The following is a 10,986-nucleotide window of genomic DNA, read 5'->3' on the forward strand; positions in this document are numbered from 1 at the left end:
GGGGGGTCACAGGTGACCGCCATTTTCTGATACATATACGGAACTCTGCTCGTTCTCGAGAATGAATATATATGTTACATTCCTAATTTTTAAAAAAAAATTGGTTTTGAGATCTTTTTAGACAAAACTTTTAAAAAAACTTGACGGAGTGCCCACACGCCAAGAACTGCAGGATCCCGTCACGTAGATTTTCTCGCTTAACGCTACCCCATAAGGAGGTCCGATCCTCGTTTTACACAAGGAAACAAAAAGGTGATAGGCGGCTGGCTCAAGGCCAGCAAGCGCGAGCAGCAGGGCCCCAGGCGTCCGCGCACCCAACAGAGCTCCTTGCCCTCCCAGCTGCCTCTCCCCCGGGGGCCCCTGCTGACCCAGAGGCTAGGCGACCCGCCCCTGCACACGGAGCCGCCTCACCACACAAACAGCTGGACACTGGTGTGGCTTTTATACAGCCTGCGGCCAGAGGATTCCTCTGGCGTTCAAGCAAAGAGCGCGCGCTCTGTTCCGACCTAGAGAGAGCAGGAGAGGCGGTGCCGGCGTCCCTGGGACGGTGCCGGGCGCTCAGAAAGCCCACGTGCGCGGCACAGGCGACTGAGGGACTTTTAAGGGCAATGTCTCCGCCTTGTCGCGATTTTAGCATCTAACCCTGACAAGAAGGGCAGCTCCCTGCTGCGGGAGCGCTCCCAGCTGCATCTGCCCGAACAGCAGCACGCCCCCTCGTGGCTCTGGGGCGACAGAGCAGCCCCGCGCCCGCTCCCCAGGACGGCCCCCCAGTCCCTGCACACCCTCCAAGCTCCTCCCGGGGCCTCAGGGTGCTGTATGTGACCACAGCGGCCCCCGCTGCACCCCAGCTGGAACCCTGCGACTGCCAACACGTACTCGGGGCCTGATTCGTCTCCTTCCTGGGCTTCTTCTCCTGCTCCCGCCTGGCTGCTTTGAGGGCGTCGTACTCCTTCCTCCGGCGCTCCTTCTCTTCCGCCTTCTCCCGCTTCCGCAGCTCCCGCTCCTGAGCCTCCTTAGCTCGCTGCTTGGCCTCCCGCTTCTTCTCGGCCTCTGCAGGAAAATGCACCCCAAAATGACTTCTCACCCCCCCCCGCCAACCTGCAAGAGGGCTTCCCCGAGGAACTAAAAGCTCGGGTTCGGCCTCCCTTCCCTTATGCCACAGGTCATGTAAGCTGCATTAAGAGGAAATGGCAGTCTCTCTGCTCTCGGAGAGGTAAGCCCTCCCTCAGACACAATAAGCTGCTCTCAGGGTGTGCTGAATGGATTAAAGGGTCCCGAGCCCCAGGCAGCAGAGATTAGGGTGATGTAATAAGGGGCACGGGTGACGAGCCGCAGGATTCAGAAAGCACAGTGAGTGACCGCCTTCTACAACTAGGCTGTCCAGAGAAGAGACAGCAGGGGTATGGATTCTATGGGATTCCTACCTTCCCAAGCCTCGGAAAGGAACGTGGCATGGGAAGGGCAAGGAAGAAGTGAGTGCTCAAGTTCACAGTGAAAGAAGATGGAAATGTTTTCCTGAGAAAGCAAGACTAATAATTTGTCAGAGGGTAACCTCTACACTTCACCTCAGGAGTCTGTGAGGAGTCACGGTTCAGGTGCATTCACATCCAGTACCCAACTTACAAATCACTGGCTTCCAAAAATGCACTTCCAAATGAGTTATTTGGAAGCATGAAGTACATTTTTCCAAAGCCAGAATGCCACAAATTAGGGAGTTAAACGTCCTTTTAGGGCTTAAAACCCTATCTGACCCATAATGTAGCTGAAGAGTAGTATGCTAAGTACTGGAGCTTTCCACTGTTTTTCTATGCACAAACAAGCTCCAAGTTCCAGCTGGGCACTGAGAACGCCAAGGGCGCATTACACCCAGCCTGGAGAGAGCCTGTGGCGGCAGGAAGTCAGGCAGCCGTGGTCCAAGGAAACACGGCATCACAGGGGCCACATATGTATAAGGGCCTGGTGTCACTCAGGCTCCATCTCAGGGTTCGCCCAGGACCAGGACTATGCCCGTCCCTCCCCAACCCTGGGAGTCCTCCAGCATTGGGGGCTCAGAAGTCAGCCCCCAACAAGCGCCCGCTGTGCACCAAGCCTTGTTCTAAGTGCTCGGGATCCAGCGGTGAAGACAAGTCAGGTTCCAGCTCCTAAAGCTTTCTAGAGACGGAGACAAATGAACAAAGAGTAAAGAAGACAATGATGTGTGCCATGGAGAGAGTAAGAGAGGTTGTGATGGAGTGACAGGCGAAACGGCAACCCAAGTCGGGGTGGTTCTGAAGGGGTTATCGTAACGCTAAGGCAACATGTGAACAGACATGAGGAAGCACACGAACCCAGCCGTGTAAGGACCTGAGGGAAAAGCAACCAGGCACAGCCCCTGAAGCGAGAGCGGCCTTGGTGTGCTCGAGCAACAGCAGAGGCTCGTGCGGCTGGAGTTACCAGCATTCTCTCCCCGGCGTGTGGGACAGAGCGGAGGAAGCAAGCAGGCTGGGGCCACGGCGGGCCTTGTCGGTGACCGAATGAAGTTTGAATTTCATCCTAAGTTCCATCAGAAGCCATTAGAGTGTTTTAAGTAAATAGCAGCATGACTGACTTCTGTTTTAAGAATATCTCCACGGCTGCCGCGGAGGGGGCACAAGTGTGGAGACAGGCCACGGAGCGGGGAGGCGCCAGGGCCGGCTACAGCATGGAGGCTGAGTCACGGGGCGGCCCAGAGGGGAGGGAGCATCACACACAGGACTTGCTGGCCATCTTTCCAATTTCAGGCTTGAGTAAGTGTAGGAATGGGGACTGCCTATTACTGGGGGCCCCTGGGAGGGCTTGAAGGGGACTGTCTTGGCCATGCTTAAATTCCGATGCCTCTTAACCCTCCCAGCAGGCTGTAGGCCTCTGGAGCTGGGGATCGGAGACAAACCCGTCGGACAGAGATGAAGCCATACACCGCCACACGGCTCCCCGCCGCTTCCACGGACCCCAGCTCCTGCCACATGGAAGTCAGCGGCCGGGGAAGGATGGGAAGACAGCGGGAGGAGGGATGCACGTACCTCGTTCTACTTCCAGCCGCCGCTGCCTCTCTCGCTCCTGATCGGCCTGCACAGCTTTCATGTGCTGTAACACCTGCGGAGGGAGAGGGGTGCTGAAGTGCCCCAAGCAGGGGGCGCCACGGGGCACACGTCCACTAGGGAGGCTCCAAGGCGCCCCCTGCTCTTTTCAGGCTGGTGCAGCCCCATGCAACGCACAGTTAAGGGAGGCAATCCCGTCCCTGTCTCTTAACTCACGACGCCGGCCTTAGTTGGAGATGGGTCATTCGAGCCCAGGTCAGTAAAGCTGTGAGCAGACACATCTGTGAAACGTGCTGCCAACTGGAGTGTGTAAGGAGTCCTGCTCTTTAGTTACCGTCACACGCACCATCCCCAGCAGCTCTGCTGACGAGCAGGGACAGCATTTCCCCCCAAGGCTCCCCGCCCTCGCTCCCTTGGCTACCTTATGCAAGTGCTGCCCCTCTCTGTCCTCAGGAGGCGGCTTACTCTCTCGGTCACAACACTAGGTTCCCTAAGGGGGGAGACTGCTGTCCCATCTGCCGGCTAGACACTCAATACATGTTTGATGAACGACTGCCTGGCTCCCCATCTCAAGAGGCAAAAAGCCAAGGCTGGGGGCGGGGGGTGATTTGTCCCCATCACATGGCTCCAAAGTAGCACAGCTAAGAGCTACGGTCTTCTGAGCTCCAGGGCCAGAGCCTGTCCCACTGACATCAGCACACAGAGCAAGGCAGCCTCTAGGAGGAAGGGAAGCACCCTTCGGCCCACCCAGCAGACAAAGCCCTGGTGCCCAGAGCCCCTCAATCCTCATCCACTCAGTCACGGATGGCCTCTGACCCCGAGAGCCCCAGAGATTCTCACTATGGGCACGGTGAGGGGAGAAGGTAAAAGACTTTTATTTTTTAGGTTTGTTTGTATCTTTAGAAGCTGGTATCCCTTGGATGTAGAGGACTGAGTGAAAGCTTAGAGCCCAGCACAATCCTGACTCTACCACTTCCTAAGTGTGTGACCTTAGCAAGTGACTTAACCTCTCGGGCTCCCTGCAAGAGCCTGCTTTGAAGCCACGAGGAACCCTGTCCTGGGCCTTGAACCTGCTGCAACCTCTTGGAAGGGAGTCAAGCTCACTAAACAACGGCCACTCAACAAGGAGTGCAGGATCTGTTGGAAGGTCAAGCCTGATGTCGGGAGGCAGTCCAAGTTCAAAGTCCCCATCTCACTCTGAACTCCAAATACTAAATAAACACCAACCATTCCGGTGGTTTTAAGAGGTGTGCAGGTGGCTAAATAAAGAGCCAAGAGGTTTAAGAGACATCCCTTTTCACCCGGGCTCCAGTACATCAGGAGTTACGTGATAACACAGCAAGCTCAGAAACGGGAGTGACTCATCTAGTCTGAACTGGGAGCCCCGGAGGGCAGATTTTGTCCACCTGTGCCAGGCCACAGCCTACAGTAAGCACTTAATACTGTCCAGCTAACAAATTATTTTTAAAAGGAGCTGTACTCTGTACCAAGCTTATCAGTTACTGCAACTGACCCATGCACCCACACAAGGTCAGAGCTGGTGAGGTCTAAGCCAACTCCTGGCGACAAGTGACCTCATCCTGGCTGGCCCAAGCCACTCCACTACGACGCCTAACGGTGTGCTGCACGCTGCACTCAGGAGACCACGTTGGGCCACAGAGCCACGGAGCATGGCTTCAGCGACCACACCCACAATGCAGTGGGCTACCTGGAGCTCTGTCTGGAAGCTATATGCTAATACTAAAGATCTTGGTGCTCAATAAAAATGATCTTTGTGGGATATCAGCAATTTCACTTGGTTTAACATATTATTAGTTGAATGAATACATGGATAAATGAAAAGTGTGTGCATGGTGAGCGTTTCTTGTGTCAGAGACATAGAAGGGAGCTCTACTTCCCAGGGTTATGAGGATCATGAGGTAGGCATAAAGCACGCAGGACAAAGGAAGGGTGGTTGGTCAGAGCTCCTGCCATTCTTCACAACAGACAGCACACCTAGAGCACGGGGCCTTCACTCATCACTTGTACTGTTCGCAGCTAAGGGCAAGCTGTTGCCGTGGCTACCGGGCTGCAGTGACCTTGTCCCTGGTCTCCTGTGACAACAGGTGAGACACATGATGAGACTTTCTAAGCAGCTCTGAACTAACGATAAGAAAAGCCATTATCCCCGAGATTCACCTAGAGACCCACCATGCCCACATTTCACTTCCAGTAATTCTAGCATTTGAAGTTAAAGCATTTCGAGTCCTTTCTGTTCATCATGCCTCCTAAACATGGCCAAGTAAGCCATCTGGTGCTCAGCTGTTCTAAAGCTGGAGGGAAAAAGTGACCATGGCTGGCGTTGGAGAGATGCAGTGTGAGGCATGGGGCGCCTGGGGGGGCCTCAACTGGTTAAGCGTCCGACTCTTGATTTTGGCTCAGGTCGTGAGCTCAGGGTCGTGAGGCTGAGCCCTACGTTGGACTCTGCCCTCAGTGTGGAGCCTGCCTGGGATTCTCTCTCTCTGCCTCTGCCCCTCCCCTCTCGCACACATTCTCTAAAAATAGAATAGAAATCCTTAAGAAAAAAAAAATAAAGCAGTGCGAGGCATCTTCAGGGCCGTTGGCAACGCCTGCCTTCCATTCTGCCTTTAGTTCCTCGCTCCTACATCAGACGACTTGACTGAAATCAAATGTCAGATCTGCCCAGGATGTGTCTGCTTATAGGTATATAAGCTTACGAATATTAACAACACTTATTATCAAAATTCCTACAATAACTGTGACTCAGATAATCTTGTCCCATTTAAAGAACTGTCAATGGTGTAATGCTGGATTAGGCAAGGTCCCGGTTTTTTTCTTTCTTTAAGATTTTATTTATTTATTTATTCGTCAGAGAGAGAAAGAGCGAACAAGCAGGGGAGAAGCTCCCCACGGAGCAGGGAGCCCGATGCGGGACTCGATCCCAGGACCCTGGGATCATGACCTGAGCCGAAGGCTGCCGCTTAACCGACTGAGCCGCGCAGGCACCCCGAGGTCCCGGTTTCTTAAGAACGGAAGTTCCGCAGTAGAGAAGCTAGTACCGTTCTCCTACTTGTAAAGTCAGCACAGAAACAAAGGTCCCTCTGCCTGACAGGCTGATAGCAGCCATATTCCACTGAGACCCTAGTGCTGGAAACCTCAAGCAGGTGAGGTGTGTACCCTGGGAGGGAAAAACAAGAGGACGCAGAGGCGAGTCCCAGAGGACCGTGCGACCGTGTGGAGGAGACCCCGGGAACTTCATGCTTACCTTGTTGGCACACTGCTTACACTGCTTCTCGTCCAGGCAATCCCCTGCCACTTTGGCCAGGGCAGGATCCAGCGGGTTATCCTTTAGGTCCAGCCACTTCAGGCTCTGAAGAGATAGGACAGAGAGGCTGGTCAAGCCCAGGTTCACACAGAGTCCCTCAAGGTGAACCAAACGAGCAGGAAGAAAGCCCCAGCCTTCCGAGGCAGCACCCCCAAGGTGGCGTTCGTGCCAGCCACTCACGGCCGTGCTCCACCCGTCCCTGGGCCCTCGGCCTCGCCTGACACGAAACACTGGTTCCTGAACCGTTACCTTGAGCTGAGCAAAGCTGACGGGCAGGGTCACCAGCCTGTTGTTGAGGAGATCCAGGTGCTGGAGGTTGACCAGACGGCCAAAGTCGGCCGGCAGTTGCTGCAGTTTATTCTTACTCAGGTCCAGCTTCACCAGGTGTGTGAGGCCGCAGAAATCCGCCTGGGACCCAGACAGGGAACACCTAAGCCCCAGGCTCACAGCTCGGAGTGATGATGCAGGTTAACCCTGACCCTACCCACCACCAGCTCTTCCACCTGGAAGGAGATGCAGCCGACCCCCAGCACTTCCGCTCTACGTAGTGAGATGCGTCCAGAGTGGCGCAAAGGAGGCACAAAGTAAGTGTGTGTTCCCTCATGCTCTGTGCGCCCTCCAACCCGACCTCCACATTGCTCCTGCAGGGACTAGGGGCCCGTCCGGCCCCCCCACAGCACCCCAGGCTCTCCCTTCTCAGGAGCGCTCAAAGCGCAGCATGACCATCCGCTTCCCTAAAAAGATCGAACGCCCCTCAAGTACTCGGTCTTCTTCTCTGTTCTTTGCAGCACCTAGCACAGCACCCGTCTACAGTGTTGCTCCCACCTCGGCGCAGAGGCCCTGCTCACGCTCTCGGGGGACCTGTAACCACCAGCGGATCGGCATTGCCGAGGAAGGCACGAACAACTGAACACATTCAGACTGAAAAGCGCACTGGGGGCCCCTGCGTGACTACCGACAGCGCGCACGGCGGGCGGCAAGCACCTGCCACCACACTTTCACTAGACATGAAATGCCTCCTAGAAGCAGTGGGATCTCGGATGCTTTTTCATCGTGAGAAACGGTTCTTGCTGAGCTTCGGGAAGATGCTAGAGAGAATGAGGCCCAGGGGAATACTGACAGGGGAACAGACTAATGACCCAATGAAGAAACTGCCAACTTCTGAGACCCGATCCCCGAGCAGAGCCCAGGGGAGCCGGGCAGGGAGTGACACGGCCAGAGTGATCGCTGGTAAACACAACAACGGCGGCAACAGACTCAGGCCTGACAGTGAAGGCGCGCTGCTCTGGAGCACAGACCTGACATCACCCAGAAGGGGCTGAAGGGCTGAACCACTCCGGGGCCTACGAAGGTAAAGGACTGCAGACTGAAGGCATAGCAAAGCATATAATGGAGAAGGAGAACTGGGAGAAGTTATGGAAGAAAAATCAAAAGGATCTGACCACAGGCTGGATGTGAACAAAAAGTGTCTCAAAGTAATTCAAGGGTTGGGAGAATAATGATACAGTAGTCCCCAAAAGCCACATTTTTTTCCTGTTCCTCATCAAAAGATACACAAGGAAGCTGTTCATAAACAGCTTTCTCCCTGGAATGCAGAGGAACGTACAGAATGGCCTCTACTCTCCTCTACACGATAAGGAGGTAAACTATTTTTCAAAGGAATGAAATAAGGCAGAAAAAAAGATGACCCCAATAAGTGATTCAGCCAGCATTCTGTTGACTTTAGTTTTTCATGGCCTGACTTTCCCACTGTTCTAAAGAATGAAGCCTCTACTGTGCTTCCCTTCTTGCTGAGACAAACCACCCCAACCCTCCCCCAGCATACTCCCATTCAGTTATAGCTTGTCTGCGGCCTGTCCTGAAATTACGGCTCTCAAGACATAACTCCCTCAAACAAGAAGGATCAGGGCTCTAGAAGGAAGTGTGCTCGCCTGCCAATCTTACCGGTAGACTAGTCAGTTTATTGCAGGACAGATCCAGTATGGTGGCCTTCGGGAGGGCAGCCTAGGAAAAGGAATGAGAACAAAATGTCAAATCAACACATGGAATGGTTCAGTGACATGAAGCATTTTCCAGAGAAAATTCCCACAATTAGGAAGGCCTTTAAGAATTAGCACTGGAATATAATAGTAGTAATAATAATATAACAGCTGCATGCACCAACATTTACTACCTACCAAGTATATTACATTACAATCTTAATCCTCACAGCCCTGTAAAATGGGAACTATTATCACCATTTTATAAATGAGGAAATCTATGGGTATAAAGGTTAACTAGCTTGCCAAGGGCAGGGACGCAGCTCTTCAGCAACGGAACTGGAATATGAACTGGAAGTCTGTTCTAACCTCCGCACTACAGAGCCAAGTGCCAAAGGCAAATGTAATTCATTAAAGGCAGGAAAAGGTAGGGCACCGAAAGTGACCCTAGTGTGCCGGTAGGAAACCTGGTGGGAAAAGCAGGGACTATGATCTAACTCCACTTTGGCAACAAACTAGTTGTGTAATCTTCCTGGGACCTCAGGCCTGTTTCCTGGCTGGGAGTTTGGGAATGGTTGGGGCGGGGGGGAGGGGGGGGCGGGGGGCAGCAGCAACTGGATTCCAGCCAGTTTAAGCTGAGTTGGGAAGAGCCCTTGCCAACCAAGCAGTGACACTACACAGTCTTCAAGAAAGGACGCCTCAGGGGCCAGGACAGCCAGCTGGGATTGCCAGCTTCCAAGAAATGCAAGGTTCCGGGCCACACCCAGGTCTACCCAGAGGCCTACTTCTCAGAGGAGTCATTCATTCATTTACTCATTCATTCTCCGAACAGCCAGCAACCACTCCGTGGGCGCCTACTTTGAGTCAAACACGGAGGTGAGTGCTGTGAAAACCCCCCAGATAGGAGCGGAGATTCACTCCTGACTCGTAAAAAGCCCAGGGTCGAACAAGCAGCACCTTCTCATCTGCTGGAACTGCGCCAAAGTGACACGTGTACATCCCCGGAAGAAAACTGGGGGCAGAGGTGGGCTTCCCGCGAACTTAGTCCCACTCCTCCCACCTAGTTTTAAGATCTGGAAACTGAGGCGTGCGAAAGGAGGCGGCCCGCACAGGGGCCTGCGCCAGTCTGGGGCGGGGACCTGGGCCTCGTGGGGCTCTACTGACCAGCTCCTTGACCGGGACCTCGTTCAGGTCGCTGAGGCTCAGGTCCAGCTCGTTGCCGTCCAGCTTGTCGCGGAGGTTCCCGCCCTTGCTACCGGCCTTGGTCATGGTGACGCCGGCCGAGCGGTCCCGGCTCCGGGGACTCCGACGGGCAGGAGAGGGGCTGAGAAGCCGCTCGTCGGCTCAGTGGACTCGCACCCAACCGACAACGCCCGCGTCCGCCGCCGCCGCAGGTGCAAGACGCCGCCGTCCTCCCGACCGCCCGCTGCACTCTGAGCCCCGCGCCCAGCTCCCACTGGTGCCGCCGCGACGACGACCACTTCCGTGTCCACGTCACCTTCCGCGGCCACTGAGAAGGGCGGGGCCAGAGCGTCCAGGGCGTGTGCGGGAGCGCCATCTGGCGCCGAGGAGGGCACACTGCAGTGGCCGCCACCTCCGGAAGGGTGGGGTTCAAAGTTGCGAGTTCGGTTACCCGGCTGAGCGGCCGTTTTTCCCCAGTGGCCCCCGGGTGCGTCACCGTCGCTGGCAGCGCCAGGAGGCGAAAGGGCACGGGACTGGGCGCCAGGAGACCTGGATGGCATCCCAAACTGAGTTCATCAGATCACCCCCATTCTCGTTGATTAGGAGCCAAAACTGCACGTCTTTCAAAATTGCTCCGGTCCTCTTTACTTAATCCCCAAATGATCATCACCCCGAAAATTCAGCCTCTGAATCTCTTATCTCCTCTTCCCTGCTCCAGCCCTTGTCCAGGTGGCCATCACCTCGCGCCTGGATTACTCTGAGTCTCTCTCCCTGCCATCCATCTCTACCCAGCTGCCCAGATGACCGTTCTAAAAATCTAACCAAGTCTTTCCTCTGCTTCAAACCCTTCAACCTCTGGCTACCTCTAGAATATGGACCACTCTCCTTTCTAGACTGGTCCATGCCTGCTTCTGCAGTCTCCTCACAAACCCCAGTCCCTCCTAGCCTGGGATGCTGTGTAGACTTCCATTAGGTGGCCTCTGATGTAGGAAACAAAGGCAGAAGAAAAATTATTAATTTCCTTACTACCTACAGCCCACTGATAAGTCCTTAAAACAGGCAGAGTGACATTCCTCTTGGAACTCAGCTGCCTCCATGTTAATACCTTGCTAAGGGCAAAGCAAGCCTGACCCGCCCCCCCTCACCCCCCCGCCCCAGGATCCTGTAAGTCTACTTCAACATATAAAAATTCCTTTTGGAAACTTTATCTCTACCCCTATAAGATACACGTTGGCAATCATCCCCCAAGCATATGACCCACTGATATACATCTGAAGGGTCTCATGACTAAGGTTTTATTAGACAGTAATAAATGACCTTTTCCCAACAATAGCTAGCCCCCTCAAGGTCCTGGAAACCTTGCTTCCAAAATTCCTTAGAGACTTAGGCTATCCTTAACCCCCCTCCCAACTTGAAAGTATATAATGGGCCAGTCCTCGTGACC

The 10,986-nt window shown here is 54.3% G+C and overlaps 1 protein-coding gene across 1 annotated transcript in view; it reads right to left on the reverse strand.

Moving 5' to 3' along the window:
* LRRC59 (leucine rich repeat containing 59) overlaps positions 1-9,846 on the reverse strand; it is a 12,140-nt gene extending 2,294 nt beyond the window's left edge. Inside the window, exons 1-6 of the mRNA XM_032428916.1 lie at positions 9,525-9,846; positions 8,326-8,385; positions 6,631-6,789; positions 6,322-6,426; positions 3,039-3,111; positions 877-1,050 (exon numbers count right to left, since the gene is read on the reverse strand). Of these exons, the coding sequence (XP_032284807.1) occupies positions 877-1,050; positions 3,039-3,111; positions 6,322-6,426; positions 6,631-6,789; positions 8,326-8,385; positions 9,525-9,629 (676 nt within the window). The 5' untranslated portion in view covers positions 9,630-9,846. The remainder of the gene's footprint in view (positions 1-876; positions 1,051-3,038; positions 3,112-6,321; positions 6,427-6,630; positions 6,790-8,325; positions 8,386-9,524) is intronic.
* Between the last annotated feature and the right edge of the window lie 1,140 nt (positions 9,847-10,986).

This window comes from Phoca vitulina, unplaced genomic scaffold (genome assembly GCF_004348235.1).
Source record: "Phoca vitulina isolate PV1807 unplaced genomic scaffold, GSC_HSeal_1.0 scaffold40, whole genome shotgun sequence".
NCBI classification, from domain to species: Eukaryota; Metazoa; Chordata; class Mammalia; order Carnivora; family Phocidae; genus Phoca; species Phoca vitulina.